At 40.9% G+C, this 21055-nt stretch overlaps 1 protein-coding gene and 1 long non-coding RNA gene across 6 annotated transcripts in view; one reads left to right on the top strand and one right to left on the bottom strand.

The window, feature by feature from the left end:
- Nucleotides 1–8295: 8295 nt before the first annotated feature.
- TECRL (trans-2,3-enoyl-CoA reductase like) overlaps nucleotides 8296–21055 on the top strand; it is a 69993-nt gene continuing 57233 nt past the window's right edge. For 2 of the 5 annotated variants that reach the window (XM_032109658.1, XM_032109660.1), the window contains exon 1: nucleotides 18196–18486. In XM_032109658.1, coding sequence (XP_031965549.1) covers nucleotides 18253–18486 — 234 coding nt within the window. In that variant the 5' untranslated portion in view covers nucleotides 18196–18252. Of the gene's footprint in view, nucleotides 8513–18193; nucleotides 18487–21055 lie in introns of those variants that run through there. The other 3 variants (XM_032109657.1, XM_032109659.1, XM_032109656.1) reach the window with 3 other exon arrangements.
- The window catches only part of LOC116444340, a 104887-nt gene continuing 103370 nt past the window's right edge, over nucleotides 19539–21055 (bottom strand). Inside the window, exon 4 of the long non-coding RNA XR_004240280.1 lies at nucleotides 19539–19846. This is a non-coding gene — a long non-coding RNA (uncharacterized LOC116444340). The remainder of the gene's footprint in view (nucleotides 19847–21055) is intronic.

Raw genomic sequence — 21055 nt, forward strand, 5'->3', positions numbered from 1 at the left:
ATTACTCCCAGGAAGGCCTGCAATTCTTGGAATGACACGTGCTGCAAGCAGCATAGCCAAGGACTAGTTTTCTGTTTGCACAGCAGCTCTAGCACTGCTAGATAATAATTCAGATTGGAGGACTAGCTTTGTTCCTTCAGTTCTGCGCTGCAGATATCTGTAAGCATCACAGGTGTCCCCTACATCTCTCCTGGTGAGCAGGTTTGAATAGGTGTCATGCCATTGCATTTCAGAGGCAGCTAATCCCATACATCTTCATGGTGCACACTCCAGGGAGATTCATTCAGAGCTTGTGTTTTACTGAATGAGATAAACAGACCTGAGATCCATGATTCAACAAGACAGACAAAAGCACTGGAGCAGGGAAATCCTACAAAATTATATATGGAAATGAGCTGAGTTTCATTAAATGTTATTTTTTTCCAGTGATTTTTGTCAAAGTCATCCACACTTACACAGCACGGAAAGAAACTACTGAAGGAGGCAGAGAGTGTACTATCTGGATAGCAGACCAGAATCAGACATGGGCCTGCAACCTGCTTAGAAAAAGCCAGTGGCAATCTGGGTTGCCTTTACAGAAGAACCCTGGTGCACTCATTTCTCCAACGTTGTACTGAGTCTGGGCATTGTGTTATCAGTAGGGAGAGGTCAGAGCTGAAAGAGAAAAAAATTGATGAGCAGATCGTTGACTTGGAATGAACAACTTGTACAGTATGAGAGAGATTAAAAGTACTAAAGTGATTTATGCCAGCTGAGGATCTGAGCTGGCTAGTTTAGTTTTGGCCACTAGCCAACCTAAAGGGTGAGAACAGGGCCCAGCGGTCTGCAAATAACTGAAGGCTATTAAATACCAAGGAGGAAATTAAATGATTTAATGAAGCACACAAAGGTGTAGCTAGAAGTAGTTGGACTTAATTAAGGAAGGGAAAATTGTAAATGAGTATCCAGAAGGCTTCTTGTTAATGAAATATAATAGTCTGAAAATCACCTTTGCCTGAGACTTAAAACTGGGTGTGACAGAATAAAAATGTCTTGAAGGGTGAGAAATTTATAGTGTGGTAAATTTATGGTTGTTTGCAGCCTTGGGCTCAAGTACGTGCATCTTACCTGTTGCACGCCATCACGTCTGTTTGAGGTCTTCAGCACAAACCCACTGTATTTTTTGCTACCTTTAGTGTGTATCTGCTCCTCTCGCTTTTGAAATAAAACCAACCCAAAACCCAAACCAACAAACAACTCTAACCCAAAACCTCATACTAAGGTATGCTTAGTAGAGAACTGGTTTTAGGAAAAGTAGCCAGGGTAGTCCTTGCCAAAATTCTCAGATTAAGATGTTTTCTGAGCCGTCTCAAAATTCTTAGAAGATGTCCTCCCTGCAGTGAGGGCAGTGCAGAGAGACTGTGCAGTCCCAGGTAGGAGAGAAACTCAAGCTTGCCTGAAGCTCTCAGGTACCTTTGTGATGCAAAGAAGAGATACAGAATTGTTGCTGCTCCCCTTACGTGAAGACCAGTAGCAACAGGCTAGGGGAGTGACATTTCTATTTCTGAACAAACTGTGAATCAGTAGCTCAGATATTTGAGAGACAGAGATTATTCTGAATTTGCTAAAATGGCCACATCTGAATTTATTTCACAGCTCATTAGGGAGCTGTGTATAATAAATTATGCAGCATGTTATGTTCAGCTAACCTGCCAGCTCCCTGGTTTGTTTTATGCTCTGGGCTGCTGAGTGTGAATAAGCGAATAGTGCCTATTCGACCACTGTCTTATTGTGCAAATGACAGAGAAAGTGACTTGACAGAGGGTTTTTTTTCTTTCCATCGAACCTAAAGTGGTTTCTTGCAAAGCTAGAGGTGATTTTTCTGCACTCTACATCCATGAGGGCTGTTTCCAGTTGATAAGAAAGGACACATTAGCAGGAGGACAGAGCTACCTAAAGGCAGGAGGGTTTATTTTTCTTTCCTAATTGTTGCTCACAGGGATGGCTCCTCTCTGCCCAGTACTTTCCACTGCCAAGTGGGAAGGATTTCCAGACAGGCTTGAGATGTCTTGTAGACCTCAAGGACACGCTGGACAGAGGCTCAGCTTTGCCATTTTGCTAGTCAGCTTGGGCTGTGGTTTCATCTGTGTGCTGCACAGCATTGGGCAGAGGGAAAAGGCTTCACTTCACTTTCCGCATGTAATAGCTGCAAGTTTTGGTTTTTTTACTTGACTATGCACTCCCAGTTTGTTTTGTGCTCCCTGTGAGAAGGCACAGTTGCTGACATGGGGGATAGCAGCAAAGCAGGAGAATTTCTTTATGCTTTTTTTTAACCAATTCAGCTTTTCAAAGAGGATGGACTTCTTTTTTCTTTTTTCTTTTTTTTTTTCCCCTCAGAATTTGAACCCTGTTCTTATTTTTGCTTTTTTTTCCTTTTGTGTTTCAGTTATTACCACAAATAGTTCTCTGTTGAGTGAGAAAATGCTCATTTACTGGAACTAGTATAAAACCCCCAAGTAGATATATATAGATATAGATACAGATATAGATATAGATATGTGTTTGTATGTCTGATAGTATTTAGACTTTCTCATAGCAAAAGCTTTTCATGATGAACAGGAGCTTTGGGGAGATGTCTCTCTGTGGTATGTTTCTGTTTTCTGTCTTCTGTCAGTACCACCCAGGATAAATTTTTTTTCGCAGGCTAGCTATTCCAGGACATAATGACAGCTGTGGGAGACTGTGTGGGGACAACTCCTGTTTTCTGTTCTGGAACGTTTGCATTAAATCTGGTCTAAACACAAAAGCTATATAGGTCTATACACTTTTGCCAGTTGGTTTCGTTAAATCAACTATATCCATTAATTTAGATTGGAGAGGGGTTTATTCAGTGTTTCAGGAGTTGTTAAAAGGAAAAAAGAAACCAAGAGTTATTGGATAGTCTTATCTCATACAAGGAGTGCCCTGTGAAGGAAATAAGTATGTCTTACATATCAGGTTTCAAACAGATACAAGATTGGTGCTCAGATGGACTCAGATTCTTTCACGAAGTAAGTCATAGTGTAGAGTTTAATTTCCAAGCTGGTGTTAAGGGATCAGTGGCTTTCACAGGTACATGAAAGCAATACACAGGTGTTAAGGCACCTGAAACCAGCTGCTGCATTTTTAAAACCAGCCATTTCGTGCTGCTGGGGTGAGGCTGGGGTTTTGTTTGCTGGTGTGGGTGTGTAGCAGGCTAGTTTGTGTGCTGAGCCAGCACTTGGGAACTGCAGGCACCTTGCAGCAGGCAGGAGCTGTGAGTATAACTGGAGGCAGAATCTGCCATGCTTTTTTTCTCACCAGCTGTGGCCAGGGAAAAAATTGCCCTCAACTTTATATGTGTGTTGATGACAAGTGCTCTGCTGAAGCCAGGCACTGGGGCTAGGAAACCTGTCCTTATTCCTCTATGCAACTGGTAACACTACTGAACAAGTATCCCCTCCACACCCCCCTTGCCCAATAGCTCTGCAAACTTCTGATGTTTTCTGACACTGACCTAAGTAAAAGGTAGAAACAATCTGCTCTGTGCAACAGAATAGAGGGATTTCCATTTTCTTGAAACCATACATTCCACCTTAATTGCTTTCCTGTAATGATATAGTGATATGGTGTTGGCTTTGTATGAATAATTCAGGGCAGTAAAATGATAAAGTTATCAACAGAAGATGGCTTACAGTGATTATTTAATGCAGTTCACAGATATTTCAAAGACAAAAAGATATATCTGCAGGTGGAATGTGACATGCTACATTGAGGATGTGTACAAATGTATTAACTCTATTACTGGGGTAGAGGAAAAATAAGAGTCAGCTGAAGATAGTGAATAAAACATTTTTATATTCCCTGAATGTATGCCATCGTCTTCTAGTAAATAATGAACAAAAGATCTTTGCAAAATTCAGATAATCTCTTGTGCAATTGCTACACTATATTTTATGAAAAGGAATGGGAAGACTGGAAGAAGACACAGGGTTCTTGTCTGGTGAGCTGGTTAAAAAATGTGTCAGTATGTGTGCAGCAGCAAATTATAAGGGGGCAGATTTTATGGGTGGGCTGCATGTATGAGTGTGCTGGGGCTTTGCAGTAGAAAACGCCCTGTGTGCAAAAGCTCTTCTTTCTTTGCTCCCCTCACTGCCCCAGCCTCTGTTGCTCTGCACGGTGTGGGAGCAGTGCCCCACAGGAACAACTGAAGGCAGGTTAAAAACAAAACATGAAATGTTTACAGCCCTGAGCTTCCAGGATGCAGTTGTGTTTTGTGCTGCCTCTTGAGCCCAAGCTAGTGCTGGAACTGGAGGAACTGAGGGAAACAACTTGTTGGAGCAAACCTCAGTGGCTACTGAAATCTCCTGACAGCTTCAGCCATGCTAATGAACGTGGGCTGGGGTGAAGGGCAGCTCGCATTTCCACAGGTCCCCAGTCCCTGTGGTGGAGCAGACCTGTGCATTTTGCCCACTAAGGAGGCAGTGTGGGTGCAGTGACACAGCCAGCCTGCTCAAGAACCTTGAGAACTGCTTGGCAGACCGTGGCTTATCAGCTGCTGTGGAGAACAAAGACTGTAAAGATGAAGGCTTTGAATTTTTAGGGATGAGTCTCAAGCCACTCTTAAGTTTGGACCACCATTTGCTTTATGTAAATTGATGCAGTAAGTTCTGTTTACCCTTGGGAAGCACCTTGCAAGCACCACTAGAGATGTGCCCCTGAAATAAGCTTGAAGATTTCTCCTGTATTAAATTACCATGTTAAATATGTCTCTCTCCCTTTTTTATATTCCTCCCTTTTAAAGTAAGTCAAAGAGGAATCTTCACTCTACAGTGTCAGAGAAAAAGAAAAAAGTCTTAATGCTCCTGTCTCTTTTTCCTCCCCATTCTATTACTCTTTACACTATTCATTTATCTGTTTACTATTAAAATAACTATCTGATGGTGGCATTACTTGGCGAAGTGATACAGATGTGCTAAGTGGAGTGTGACAGATGAATTCCATAATTTGAAAACCTGCTAGCTATGAGGTAGCAAGCAGTGTCTTTTTTTCTGTCTTTATTGACTATTAAAGCTCCATTTTGCAGCTCATACTGTTCCAATGACATGGTTTTCCATGCAAAAAAGCCTTGGGTTTTTTTTATGAAACGAAAAAATCTTTCCCTCTGTGTTCATGTGGGCTGTGTAATAATAGGATCATTTGTTCAGACCAGAGAAAATAGCTTGTTTTGTTAAGAAAATGGCTTTTCATTACCTTCCTAGAATGTAATTTTTTAAATATGTAAATTAGAACCTTGCATATTAATTGCAGGGCATGCAAGTGCCATTGGCATTGTTTCAGTATACCTGTGCCAGAGCTGCTGCTGGCCAGGATGTGACAAGGCAAAGGGAAAGATATGAGGCTGTACGAATACAGCTGGTCTGAGTGATCCTGATGGGAAATCTGACCACAAGTACTTAATTCCCTTCTGTGATTACTTTCTGCTCTAATTACTTTGAGAGACGATAGAATGATTGTCTTTTCAATAAGCCGACATAGTTTCTAGATTGAAACTGTAAAGCATTTTTCTTCAGTGGATGTTTCCATTTTAATGGAATAGGAGTGCTTATGGACTCAGCTTATCTCATTTTGGCTCAGTTCAGTAACAGCTGAGGAGTAACTTCATTAAACATGTGCTGTGTGGCAGGGGAACGTTGCTTTGCCAAAATCTATACTTATAGTGAAGTATGCTATTTTAACAAGGGAAAGCCAGGATTTCCTTATACATTTATTCTCATAGTAAAGATAATTGTATTTGTCTCTCACACAGCAACTTTCATGGGCCTTAATAAACATTAATTAAATTTAACCTAGCCATTTACTCTGCAGAAAAATGGTAATTATCCCTCTTTAAAAATCAGTTCCCAAAGTAAGTTTTTACTTTATATGTGTTTCTGCTCTTAATTGGACTGTGTGTGGTGAAAGTGAAAGGCCAGATCGTGATCTCGGTTACCCCTAAGGAGTGTCAATAAATGTGCTGGGGCTAATAAATTTATGCAAATGTTTCCATAATAAAAAGCTTGTCTGCAAGTGTTGATGTTGGAATGGTGGCCTGGTCCTTCCCTCTCTGGTAGCAGGTGGTCCTCTGCACTGCTCTGAGAATGGGGTAGCAACTTAAGTCTAACGGGAGTCCTGAGCTACAGGAAGGCTTTTTGTAGCTGAAATCTAAGGTGCAGCTTCTGATTATGTACAGCTCGGCTGGATCCCTGCCTACCTCTTCTGAGATGTCTGCTAGTCCCAGAATTTCAGCCATGCAGTGACTAAAGCAGAGCAGAAAACAGAGCTTTCATTCCTTGTGAGTTTCTGGTGGTGGGCATCTAGAAGGATATTCAGAGAGCCTGACCTTAGGTATGCAATTCCATGGAAAAGGAAAGGTTTTTTTCTCGGGCCTGATTCAGATGCCTTGATTTACCTTCTGTTCACTGACTGTGTATGGAGGAAAAATATAAAATGCAGTTTCCTGGGCTGGATGGTGTGAATAGCTGTATTTTACTAATTTCTAGGCTAAAATCAGCTGAATGAGATAACTAAACTGAAAACTCTTTAAGCTTTTTATCCCATAAAATGTTAGTATCTCTTTTAGATTTCACAATATTTCATTTCTTAAGTGGTTCATTCGGTTACTTTTAATCAAGGACACGAATGTGTTGGTGTTATTTAAGCAAACCCAAGTCTCTTCTGGTTGCTGCAAAGAGTTTCATTTCAGTTTGTGTTTTTTCAGAGCTCAGCCTCCAGGTCCCTGTCCGCTCAGCCCCCTGAGGCCTTCAGTTTTTGGTAAGCTCCCTCTGGCCAAACGCCCAGTCCATGCTAATGCACTTGCTGTGATTTTCAAAATTCTGCCCAGATGGTCTTTTCCTCTGGAATAGTTTGTGATGTTCGACCTCCCATTTTCCTCAGGGGAGAAATAGATAATTTAATTTGTGGGTTTCAGTAGACTTACTAATGACTTTCTGCTTGTTCTGTCGTTTTTAAGTAGTTACAGATGCTTCACTGGCACTTTTATATTGTCCTGCATTGTTTCAATCAGTTGTTGGATTTCAGGAGGGAGAGATGTAAACTGTGCTTCAGCTTCTTTGAGACAAAGCTGACAGAGCCATTGAAAATGAGGCACGTGCTGCTGCTGAATATTTTGCCTTTCTGGGTTGCATTTTGCAAGAGAGAGCTGGAAAAGTATATTCATGAGAGAAACTACTGATTCTGAAATGCTTGTGTCTCAAAGTTCAAAGGCCATCAAGTAGGAAACCATTAACTTTTTGGCTCAGAACTTGCCCTTTAGCAACACACAGAACATTATTAAAAAACAGCCTTCAAGGATTTTGCCGGTGAAGTTGTCTATTTCTTTATCACCATCTCAGCAGTGCTGACTCGAGGTGTGGGCCTGAGGAGCTCAGCCTGTTTCCCACTTGGGGTGTGCCAATGGCAGTGACTCCAGCCTGTGCATCACCTACAAGAGGAGACCTGCTGGGCTCTGTGTGTAGCATTCCTGGGGCCTTTAGCGTTCTTAGAAACCCCTCTGTGTTTAGGAGTGTTTTAAAATGCTGTGCTGAGCTAGTTAGCATATAATAACAAAAATGATAAAAGCAGAACAAGTAGAAATTATTTTATCCTTGCCTGGTGATAATCTGTTCAAAAGAAAGATAGAAGGCTGCTATGCTCCTGTTCTGACAGAGTTTTTTTTACCTGTGAGAGCTACAGGTAGTTGAAAACAGAAATGTTTTCTGGGAGTAACATAAAGAAAAATTAATTTTTTTTGGCCCCGTTCATTAAAGCTGTATTTTTATTCTTGATGAAGAACCAAGTAATTAAGTTTTAATGGGTATTATTCTGCTAAGGGAGTGCTCTGAAAGAGATATTTCAAGATGGAGTTTGTAGTTTTTTCTAGGTAGGTAGTGTCCTGTGCTTAGCTTACAACAAGCTGACACCAGTGGTCAGTCAGCTTTGCTCTAAATGCTGTGAATTCAAATGTTCAATTAGAAACATGAGACTAATACATAAACGTACAAAGGCAGGGATCAAGTCTCTTTAAAAGTTTTTTTTCCTTGGCTGTTGTGCTTTTGCATGCAAAATCAGCTTTTTTTAAATGACACTCCCAGATCCTCTGTATTAACATCAGCAACAACAAAGCAGGTTTCCTATTTGAAAAGAAGCTTGCAGGCACAGCCAGTTGTTCGTGGGGCTGACGTACCACCAAGAGCTCAGGCACAAAGACCTCTAAACTGGAGGGGCTCAGGTACAGCATCTCTGGTGCTTGTGTGTGGTTTGGTCTCAGGGGAAAGCTGCATCAGAAAGCAGCTGGAGCAGAGTCTTTTGCGTGGCAGTGATGACCACACAACTCTGCAGCTGTGCAGAGGAAGAGGGACACTTGACGGCAGACTGTGGCTGTCACACATGCACAGCGTGTGACCCTGGTCAATTCACACCTCCCCGTCCTTTCAAACGCAGACACACTCCAACCTCCTGCTGGAAAATAGCACAGGTAAGCCAGGGTTCTTATTAATATAAAAAAACCCCACACACCACCCAAAAAAGAATTTATGTATCTCATCATATTGTCGAACTAACAATAACCTCATTAAGTCTCACTAGGCAGCTGTGGATTTTCCCTTCCCACCATTTAATTTCTAGCCCTGGAAGATGGCAGATGTGATACTGAATCTTCTTTCATTTTACCCTTGTATATGAACTGCATCTTCAGCCTTTTAGAGTACTTCCTACAGCTGGATATAGAGAGAGGGCATTGTTTCTAACCAGGGGCTTTATTTTACAGCATTTTTGAAGCTGTCTGTGGAACTGAGTTGCTTTCTGCAATAGGAACTTGTCCCATGGTGAAGCATGTTGATATCTTACCTATAATCCTCCAGTGTTGCTTCCCAGGCTGTTAAATGTCAGGGCTCTCCTTGTCACGTCTATCTCTCTGACCTTGCCCCCAGGATGGCTATGGAAATTGCAGGAATGCCTTATGGAGACAGTTGTCAGCCCAGGAAGAGCACCAGCTTTTTTTTTCCTTGAATCAAAGATAATTTTGACAGCTGGATGTAACCACACGGTGGTTGTCTTGACATTGTTTGCAAGCTGGTCGCAGTCATTCCTGACTGGGAGCTGTTAAACTGGAGCAGACTCCAGAGGTGTTGAGTGACATGCTGTTGTCCTCATGTGCCAAACAACAAGTGCTGCGTTTTGGCAGCCTGAGCTCACATATCGGTTCTGTCAAGGTTTAGAGTCTACTACGGTTGTCGTTTGCTTTGGCTTTGTTGTCTCTGGAGCCAAACTCCTTATCACTTATCACTATTAGTTGTCACATGCTAACTAATATAAGCTGCATCAAGCCTCTCTCCTTTTGACTTGCTACCGGACAAGGGAAACCTGTGCATTGTAAACGCAAATTAACGCATTCTTCCTTGCCAACTGTGCTGGGCAGAAGAACATTTTTTTATGTTAAAATGCTTCTGTGCCAGTGTTGGTGTGATAAAACAAAGCATGGGTAAATTGGGATGTGCCAGCAAGAAAGAGCCAGGCGGAAAATGCTTTCTTCACTAGGAGTGCAGGTGTTTCATGAGAAGCCACAGAAGCATTTCTGGAGCTAATGGTACCATTTTCCTTGGGGCTCAGGATAAACATCCTGTTGTTTTCAACTTGTTCCAGGTTGCTGTGTGGTATAGTACCCTTACAGAGATGAAACTTGTTTGTGTCTGCATTTTTTTCTGATAGTCAACAATGGAAGAGAGGGGAGGCCTTGAGCTCACATGAGCTCCATCTTCTTGTGCATAGGAAGATCCCCTGATGTTGTATTGAGGTCCATTGTGTCTGTGGGCAGCTATCATGTTCAGCCATGAGAGAAAGGGCCAGGTTGCTCAACTGATTTGTGAGAGAGCCCCCATGACATGTGTGGCTGTGCTACTGGGCTCCCCGTGGAGCCCCCACTTTCTGTGGTTCTGTCAGCATGCCCTGGATTTTCTGGTGAAAGGCAGATTTTATTTCAGGGCTTGTGGTGGCTCTAGATGCTGTGAGGATGGCAGGTTTGATGAGGTGGTAATCCTGAGCACATGAACCTGCTCAGTTTGTGGCAGTAAATCAGCGACATTTCCACTAAATCTGCTGCCAGCAGAACTGCCTGGCTGAGCACTGCTTCCTATGCTGGACCAGACCCCAGCCCCAGCAGAAAAGTGATCTGTTCACAGGTGAGACTTCTTTCTGCTTCTGAAGTGTAAATAAAGAATGAAAATAAAGAATAAGGGTTTCTTGTGGTGCCTTAAACATGACAGATTTCCTGCACAATTTTAAACACCCCCAGTGAGGAGAGCATGGCTCTGATGCAGGCTTGTCAGAAATAATGGTCAAAACAGAAGGCACTAACACAATCTCTAGACTGGGGCAGCGTCACTTTCTTGTCAGGGTTGTTACTGGGAATGGTAGTAGTGTGGGGGCAGAAGAGTCTTAACAGGAGAATGAATTAAAGAAAAAAAAGAGGTAATATTTCATTCTGATGAGCATGCTTGCTTTTTTTTCCCCCCTCTAAATTTTGCTTCATAGAAACATTTTTCAAACATTTCAAGCTTGAAAAAACCTAGCACTGAACAACAGCTCTAATCAAATAAATAAGGTCTTTTTTTCTTTTTTTGTTTACTTGTCTAGTTCCAAGTTTCCAGCAATTCCAGCAATTCTACTGTTTCTCAAAATCATTCAGCTTTGAGAGAAAAGTGTCACAAGAATATTTTTCAGTCACAAAATTATTGTAAAAAAAGACAGATAATTTAGCTCAAGGACTGAGACTGACTATTAAAAATGTCATAATAAATAGGAACTTTTCTGGAAACTTGAAAGTTTGCGAAAGAAGGAGGTTATGCTGACAGATGTTTCAGAAACCTAATTAATGAAGCCCTGAAATGAAAAAGACTGAGAACAATTTGGCTTCTTGTATGAGAAGAAAGACCACGTAACATTTCAAAAGCAATGAAAGGCCAATCACCCCGAGAACTTCAGACGATAAAGAGGGATTGTAAAATAGGAGTTAGGTTTCTTTTTGTCATTATAAACTTTTAAATATATCTCTAGATAGAACTGTCTGAAAGCCCGTGAGTATATTTTTGTGACAGTTACTGAGCTTCCAGGGTTTTATACATTCTACATTAGCAAACAAGGACTTTTGAATATTTTAATATTGAAATAGTTTCTTTAGGAATCTGTAGGTGTTCTAGTCAAGGTTGTTCTTCCCTCCTACTGGTCAGAAATTATTAGAGAGAACCAGATTGTTCTGAACCTCAAAACCTTTTCATCCAAATTAGTAAATCTTTTTAACTGCTTCAGTGTCACTGAAAAACGCGTATTTAAACAACATTTTTTTTTTCTGAAACTACTCCAAGTAACTCCAACTTCATCTTGCATGTAATAGTTTTACCCAAATGAAGGATGCACCTAATCTCAGCTATAAGAATATGGATTTGCCAGTTCTGTACTGCTGCCATTTGTGAGAAATGGCTTTGCCTTATTGTATTTCTTTTCATTATCCTTACTTAGTGGCTGATCAGCTTCCAATAATGTGGTTACTTGATCCTATCCTGTGAAATTACAATCCATTATCTCATCAGGGTATGTTCTCAGAGGGGATTTTAAAAAATGCTGTATAGGTATATATATAGGTATTTAAAAAATACCTATACTCAGTTGAAATTAAGTGAGGCCATGGGCTAAGCTGCACTGCGGCAAAGTACAGGGTATCAGCACCTGTCCTTCATTAATCTGCTCAGCCCTTTCTCTTTACACTGTGAAGTGACACGATGACATAAAGGCACAATGAAATACTTGGAAACTTGCTGTCTGCCCATGCTTTGAGGAGTCTCATCCACCTAGATGCTGCCTTGTTTGATAGCTTTGCTGCGGGGCTGAGACTGACAGGGAGCTCATCCCAGTGGCTTCCCTCAGGTTAGCAGTGGCACATGAGAGTGCACAAAGCCTGCTGTGGAAAGCTGAAATAAAGGCAGACATTTGTAAGCCCGTTTCTAACCTCTGTTAATTGAGGTGCCATTTTATTGGGCAGAATTGATGATGCAGTAAGGGGAGTCACACTACATTAAGGCAAATGTATGGAAGCACTTATTGCCACTGAGAGGCAAAAACTGCTTGAGGACATGCTAAAGGATGAGTGTAATGCTGTAGGGGAAATTCTGCAGGTAAAGGTCAGTGGAGTTTTCCTTAAAAGTAGTTCTTGGACAAGTTTGGGACACATTTCTTTGTCTGATTTCTAATACTGCTTTCTAATCTTTGCCTCAAAGAAACAGTGGGGTACAAAGCATATTGTCTGTGCAAGGACTTAAACATGTAGAGTGTTGATCTCCCTGTCTGCAAAATGCCAAGGCTAGCTTAAAAATCGTAGACTTTGTTTTGACATGAAAAAATAAATCTTTTTCCTTAGACTTTTTCGAGTCAAGCTTTCAGATGTTCCTGTATGTTTAAAAGGTCTACACATTTACCTGAGTGAAAGAGAATGACAAAATATATGTTGGAAAAAAAAAAAAAAACTTTTCACATAGCATTTCACATAGCCACGTATTTCCAGATGCATAGGGGAGAAGACCATCACATGCCTCAAATAATGGAATAGCACAATTTCTCTTGTTTTTGTGTAAACAAGAACTGAAACTTCACAGCTGTAAACATGCTATTTATTGTCAGTGACCTTAAAAGACTGGTCACCTTTGAAGATTCATTTGGGTCTCTTCACCACCAGGAGCATCTTCTTGGGCTTCTTCCACATTACATCCAGCAGCTGCCTGTTACAATATACCCTGCCCGTCATCAGATTTGAGTTCTGTATCAGGCTGTACTTATTTTGGTAGAGAAGTAGGTGTGTGTTTGCGTGCTACAGGGGCTGGGGGTGGAGGTTGCACTCTGTACTGCTTGCAGATGGAATTACTGTGCCTGTATTTCAACTTTGCTTATTTCCCTTGTGTCTCTTGTAGATGTCTGTGGGGGATAAAACAAACACTGGCTTTAGATTTGATTTGCACTGTGAATTTGCTTCTAATTGGCACCACCCACACCCCAAAGTTTAAAGTCAATATTTGCAGTTTTCAAAGCCAGAAGGATAAAGCCAGGCTACTACAGTGGGATTTTAAACAGCTGACAAAACATCCTTGCTCTGGTCAGTGGTAAAAGCTCCTGCAGGGACAAGGTGGGCACTGGAGATCCCTGGGCCCTGCTTGTAAGCTGCTCCTTTGACTCTCCCTTCTCACAACCTCTGAAGGATGTGGCCTGAGGCTTGTGGCTTTTGGCCATGTAATGTTTCCATTGCACAGTTCACAGGGTCAGAAAGGTTGCCAGCCTTTGCTGAGGAGCCCTGCCAGTGTAGCTGAAGAGGAGAAACATGGGTGTATGTCACTTTTATCCTGTCCCCTAGCTGGTGAGGTTTAGTTCTGACTTCAGCATTATTTAAAATATCTTTTGGATTGTTTAGTGTTAGAATCAGGACACTCTGCTTCTGTGCCTTTCTCTTGTCCATTACTTATCTGTTAAGAGACTTAGCTTCAAGAGAGAAAACGAAATGACCTGAGTAGTTTTAGTAGTAATGCTGTGGAGCTGCTTCTAAGTGGCATTTTTGTGTGCGTGCATGTTGATAGAATGTTTTAAATTGATCTTCTGTCTCCTAAGGTAGGTGTGTGCAGGCAAAGATGCCAGAGGTTCATGCAGGGTGGTTTTTGTTGTTTTTTTTCCCTAGCAGCCAGGCTCATGCTTAAATTTCTGCAATGCTTCAGAAATACATTCTAGTTGTTATTTAATTGTTATGGATAGCAGAATCAAACAAAATATTTAAATGCAGTACCCCCCAAATAATCTAGTAAACCTATTCCTAAACTCTCTGCCAGATGAAGCCAGGAGCCAGACACACAAATTATGGTTAGTGTTCTTCCAAATTGAGTAAATTAGATCAGGTTCTTAAATCCTTCCTTGGATGGCTCAATAAAAAAGACACTGGAAGAACAGCTACACTCCTGCCTGGCCCTGAAACTGTGAAATCCAAGATTGAGATAGGGAGATGTGAACGGTGCTGGTTAGATCAGGCACAATACCAGGTGTAAGGGCTGCACAGCAGCTAAACAAGGTGTGAGGCCAAGGGCCATGTGAACACACTGGTTCAGATCTCCCTCCCCAGCAAGACAAATGGCAGAATCTCCATAAATGGGACAATAAGGTGAGTGTGACCTTGGCATTCTGCTTTGTTTTAGATTGCTTGACCTGTGATTCTGAACCTTGCACGCTTTGGGCTCTGGAGTTCTGTGTCTTGGGGGCAAAGCCTGTGGGAAAGTAATAACCCTGGTTCCATCAAGCATTCGAAGTGTGTGGGATAAAAAAGTGCCACGTGAGGGGCTGCTGACAAGCATCTGGATTGAGAGAGGTGACCCTCTGCTGCTGACTTAACAGCTGACATTCTGCAGGCTGAAAGATGACCAGTCCTCTGGGGAAGGAGGAGTTCAAAACATAACCAGAGATGAAAAGGAACTTCAGAAGCGCCTTAAGGCCCCAGCTGAGATCTTCTGAAATCCCTTTGTGCCAGGCTATCTGCAAAATGCACAGTGCAAGAGAGCCTCTCACAGGGAAGGCATGTGGAATAGGAAGGGAAAAGCAGGAAAGCCATCAGTCCCCTAACACCTCACAGGTGATTAGTATCATAAGCAGAAATTGAATGCTGTCTTAGCCCCTGACCAGGGCATTGTTACAGTTTGTCACAAACAGCTCAGGCTGATGTTTGTTTCCAGATATTGATTAGAAGGGTGCAAAAAATCCTTTACAGGTGTTACTTTTTTTCTGAAAATGCCAGCAGTTCTATTAACCAGAGATGATGGCCAGGCTTTGTGATTTTTGGGGGCAGGCATTCCCTGCCTCCTGGAAAAAGTGCCCTTCGGAAGGATGGCTTAACCAAGTGCCTGACTGTCTCCAAAACAGCTCATGTGAGCTGAGTGCCAAGTGAGGGGAGGAGGCAGAGCCACTCTTTGAGAAGAGTGATTCCCATTCTTGCAGCCCCCCAAAAATATCGGCCCCATATATGGCCTGAACTTCAGTGCAGGTTGAAGCTGTCAGAGATGATTTAATTCTTGCTGAGTGCTCTTTGACTCCTCTGAGTCCCAGAGTGAAGCTGAGGTCAGGGGCTGGGTGGCTGCTGGCTGCTAGCCCTGCCACAGCTCTGGGGACAGCACCTTATATCTGTGTAATGTGGATCAATAAATCTCACCATGGGACCAATCGCTTGTCCCCATATGCTGGGACTCCACATTCCCAGTGCTGAGGACTGAGATGAGGTACAATAACTGCATTGAAAGGAAATATGTGCCTTCTGTCCAGTAATTAATGTTTCCCTTCTATGTGCACTTCCACACAGAATGGGCTGGATAACTTCACATCGAGCTGGAACATCCAAACCCATTGATGCCATTTCAGGAAAGTGCAGCACTTGTTACAATAATGGCAAAATCATCACAGCTTTTATTCACCTCCCTTTTAGAGCTTAGGTTATCAGTGGTAACTCTATCCTTGATTATTTTTGGTAGAGTAGCTCTCATCCACCTTATATGCAAGCATTATGTTTGCTGCAGTCTAATCCTAAATCCGTAACAAAATAGAGGGAGGAAAGCGCTAGCCACCTTTGGGGAAGCTCTCCTAATTTATGTCAGCAAAGTGTTTGGGTCTGTAAAGATTGTTGTTCACCAAAATATTGAAATTGCAAATGGTCAACTTGGATTGAAAAAATGGGAGTGTATTTTTGTAAGCATTTTCCTGGAATTGGTTCAGATATTCAAGTGTTCCTTGGTCAGTAATAAAATTCTGATCTTTTAAATGCCTGCAGTAAATCAAAAGCTTTTTTTCACAGCAGCAGCTCAGATGTTATCCTTTTAAATGTTATAAATATACCCGCAGTGATGACTGTAACAGCACTTCTTTTATATACACAGAAATTAGCCTTGATGATCAATATTCTTCTTTATGGCTTTTGAATTGAAATAAATTTAGAAATTTATTAATATATGCTATTACAGCTCACTGATTCATATAAACTTACAGCTAAAAGGGGATATTATATCAGTTTGTCTCATCCCTTGTACAGCAGTTTTCACAGTTTCTTTATAGTAGCCTGTTCAAATAAGTGTCTCTCACGCTTGGATTTTAGGACCTGTGTGTTCTGGGGTCTTTAAGTGGCTGTTTTTAGCAAGCCCCTTCGAGTAAGACAATAATTCTCCCTGTTGTGACTAGCTTATACCAAAATTTCTGCTTGCTATACTGACTCCACCAAGGTGATATTTCCTTGAACCCATTTCATTTAAACTCAGACACAGGTGAACTTTGATACGATATAATCTTGTTAAAGTCAAACTATTTTTTTCTTTAGATGCTGACTTGTTCTGCACCAATGGCAAGACACTAACTGATTTCAGTGTAGTCAAAATTTAATCCTGTTTTTTGTAGTAGAGGATCAATATTGTTTTACATCTGCATTCCCTCAGTCAGGGCTTTCCATTAACAAATCCAGTAAAGGCATTTAAAGGCTGCGTGACTGCATCAGCAAGCAGTGGGGACTTTTCTCTCAGTCTAAGCTACTCCAAAATGTGTCATGTCATGTGGGCATAAAGCATCTTAGCTATGAGTTTGGGTTAGACTCTTTAGTCAGAACCACTGGCTGAAGAACCATAAATAAATTTAACTGTCTCTTCATGCTGAAATAGTTTTCTTATTTCAAATACCCAGTCCGGTTAACATTGAGCTCAGACCTGTCCACAAGTTCAGCCTCTGTTAATTTCACTGTTTTCTTTTCCTATGTCTTTGCCTTGTGTTTATAAGCAGGACTCTTCATGTATCCAGGCTTGATTTTCCAGAACTTGAGCACATATACAACTTGATACAGCATGGATTATTCCTTTAACAGCAACTAGTGTGGAAATTGCCTTCCTTTGGGGGTCCCCCTCACTTTCATTTTAATTCTTGGAGTAACTTACCAATTATTTTCTCTGTTATTTCATAGAGGTTCTTGCCATGTGTCTCTAGATAGGATGTAGTGACCACTAAATTTTCTGTAAGTTATAGCAGAATCAAAGAAAAGAGACCTGTTCTGTTCCCCCCCCTGCTTTCCAGAGAGGGTATTAGTTGTGTGGTGACTTTTACCTCGTGGAAGCTTTTTCCCACTTAATTTATTTCATCAGAGCAACAAACCCATATGATTTTTGCAACAGTGATTGTAGTTTTCCTGAGATTTTACCATGGAGAAATGGATTCAGAATTTATTCTGTGGAAAGAGCTGTCTCCAGAAACTCATGGTGCCCTTCTAACACTGTAATCCTGGGCAGCCCAGGGAAATTAAAGGAGAATTTCAGGATGGAAGAGCGTTGCTAGTTCTATTAAATTAAAGTTAAAAAGCCATACATGGAAAAATGAAGTTTAAACAAGGCTTGGGGAAGCTGCTTCAGAGAAAATTTGTTGTTTTGTGTAGTCTTTATTTTTACCATTAAAGCTGCTTTTGTTGCAGAATCGCATTGTAAAAATTGCCGGGAAAGAATAAGAAAATAGTGAAATGATCCAAGCTCTGAATGAATGCCTTTAAGGCTATAACTGTCTTTCCTTCAGTTGATTTTCCCTGGCAGAACTGTAAGGAAAGCTCTTCCCCATTAAATACCAGAAATCCATAGTGCTAAAACCAAGCAGATATGGGCAAGCATCCCCTAAATTTTGCTGATGAACTCATGGTATTTTGTTAGTAGATATTTCTAAAACAGATGACATCTGATGATGATTCTAGAATAGATGACATCTATATCTCTTCTTGTGTGTGTATGTGGACATTTTAAACACCTGTCTCAGTAGGTAACAGTGGAATTTACTACATTCATTTCTGGTTGCCTCTCTGGGGCTTGGGAACTTCAGGATCTGTTATCTGCTAGTAGGGAATCTCGGCATGTCTTGTTTCAAATGCTGGTTAAAATAAAATGAAAAAAAGAAAATAAGGAAGCAGCAGCAGCACCAATGCAGCACATCATGACAGCAGATTAAATATAGACATGGATTAACAGAGCCATTGTTTTCACTCCTGCTAAATAAGACAGTACACTTAAAATGGAATGCCACTTGACCTTTTGTGTCTTGTCAGTCTGTGACTGTATTTAACTGAGGCAGAGAGGAAACATTTTCCCCTGGAACTGTCCCCTGTTGATATGACGATCGCTGCTGCTGGGTCACACCATGCTCAAGAGGCAGAATCCCAGCACTCCAGAGCACAGGAGGGATCTCGCAGCCGATGGAGGAGTTCTGTCCATGTCTCACAACGACTCACGCTCTTTTTTCAGCTTATCTCAGCTGGTGCTCTCTGCTGGCCGGATCAAACCATCGCCAGCCCTCAAACATTCAAAAATCACGTACTTTGAAGTAGAAATTGTTGATGTGCAAAGCAAAAAGCAGATCTGCATTGTGGACAAGGTGAGTGTATTATCCCAGCACGCTGGGGGTGTGCCTGGTTCACACGGTGCCAGTTCAGGGACTCTGTTTTCAGTGTGTTGTGGTCTTACTCTGTAGTACTACTTTCATTCCTTTCTCTGGGAGACACTAAGAATTCCTTGTTAGTCACAACCCTGGGCTGTGCTTCTTCAGGATTTTTACAAATAATCCTGCACTGGCTTGTTGTAGACCTCCTGGCTGCTCTGTGGATTCCAAGTTATGTCCTTAGGCTGACTCTTGACACTTAGATTGCAGTGTCTGTTTCAGAGCACGATACTTAAACGTTTCTTTCAGAATGGATTCTCAGTTTTAATACGTTGGTAAAGCTTACCATCTCTGCAATGCTATGAGTACTTGCTGGTATCTAAATGTACTCTGCTGTGCCCTGCTTATTAGATTGGAACTGGCAATTAAAAAAAATTTTTAGTTTTAAACAAAGGGTCTTAGCTAAAAGAGGTGTTCTGAGGTTTTTTTTTTTTTTTTTGTTTGTTTGTTTGAATAACGTGAGTAAAACAATATAAACTACAGCCAAATTGCATAAGTAGGATGAGAGGACTGGGTAGGAAGGAAGCTTACAAACCCATAAATAACAGCTAAAAAATGCTTCATAAATATTTTCATCACAATTTTTGTGATTTATTGTCCCTCAGTGAAAGAGTTGGTCTCTTGCCTGCCATGAAAATGGGAATCCTAATTTATTTAGCCTATGGAATTTTTCAGTAACTTAGTGGAGTTTTGAGACTTACTGTTTTCTAGAAAAAAAAAATCCCCTTATCTTCATAGGCAAGAGCTGGAACAGGTAGATAAGTTTGCTTCAAATGTTTAATTTAATGCCTTTGAGATACGCAGAGTGGAATACTACCAGATTTCCAGTGTTCTTGGTAATTTAAGGGGTGTTTTTGCAATTTGTGTGCCTAGTTAATGGTAAATGACTCATTTGTTCATTCCTAATGGGGCAAAATATTTTTTGCTATTTTTTTTAATGTACCCAAAGAGGAAACGTGTCCAAAATGGTCAAATAGGATGACTATTAATAACAATTTTGATGATAGCATTCACATCACTTTATTAAGTGTTATTTACACCGTTAGTTTATCTACATACATTTAGAATTAGGTTTTGATCAAAAGAAAGACTATGTCTGTTTCTTATCTTGAGCTTTCCTATAGTGTCATTAAAAGAAATATAATAAAGAAACAGCATTAGGCAAAGAGCCACATTTCAGGAATCTTTCTGTGCTGCATGCTGCTGGGATGATACCAGACCTGTGTTTTAATCTTTATTCTGAGTTTTTCTGACCTTGAAGATTTTCTACACCTCCTCCAAACCATGGACTCTGCCCCTGTAGAGGTGAAAAGAGAGACATGAGTGGTGATTGTATTCAGAGGTAAAATACACAGAGGGTAGCAATAACAGCAGGAAGCCTCTGCTCAGAAGCAGGAATATATGTTCAATTTACATAGCCAGCAGCATGGACTTTTATAAAAATATTTTTGGCACAGTACCAAGGGATTGGTGCAAGTACAGTATAAGGCTGAGATTTCCAAGACTGCCTAAAGAATTTGGTTTCTGTATGCTCATTCACCTGGCTGTTTAAGTCCCTTTATTTGCTGTGATAATCCCCTCCTAAGTCAACCCTGACAGTACAGAAGTTGAGTTGCTTGCTTCCATGAACACTTGTTATTATTGGTGACCTTAATTTCAGTTGGTTTTTAGAGCAAACAAGAGTCTGTTGTACTGGATTCTGCATAATTTTCTGTTTAATTAAATATAACTGATACAGGGCCAACATGACACTTCTAATGCCTGTTTTCTGTTTGCAAGACAGTTATGATTAACTTAATTTCTTGGGTTTGCATGTAATTATTGCTTGTCAGAATAGGAGAGAGTAGGAACCATAGATTTTAAAATGTATGTATTTAGATTCTTATTGCATATTACTAGTGGTTCAGAATACTATGATTTAGCAATGCATTTTTAATGTTCTCAGATGAATCTAAAGGGCCAAACTGTATTATAATGGCAGAGAGAAGAACCCTTTCTTTCTCCACCCAACAGAAACTCAGGCAGAGTAATTCAGTGCTTAATGCTCTGTGGTTAAACACCAGGAGCTGCTTCCAGAGGTTGATTTCCTAGGAGGCTCTTGCATGTGCTTCTGAATCCCATTCAGATTAGTGGGAGCTCTGTAAAGTCTGCAAAATTATGGTACATTTAACTAGTTCTGGTATTTAGCAAGAAATTATTTCCTGTCCTCAATGCAGTGTCAGGGATTTAGAAAAGGTCTGTTTAGCTGTGTGAGCTTGAGAAACCAGTTGGCACCAATCCAAGGTTTTGAATCCAGCACAATTAAATCTCTGAGTTAATTCTCCATCTGAAAAAGGAAAATAACATTATTTCCTTTGGTTTTCTTACCTATCTTATACTTTTGGGAAGGATCAGTCACTTAGATTAAGTGGTTATTTTAAGTTCTTGATTGTCTTTAACTTCAAGGAACAGAATAAATACATATTTGTCTGCTTTTAAACTTTTAAGACACATTCACATCATATTG

Source organism: Corvus moneduloides, chromosome 5 (assembly GCF_009650955.1).
Source record: "Corvus moneduloides isolate bCorMon1 chromosome 5, bCorMon1.pri, whole genome shotgun sequence".
In the NCBI taxonomy this organism is placed as follows: Eukaryota; Metazoa; Chordata; class Aves; order Passeriformes; family Corvidae; genus Corvus; species Corvus moneduloides.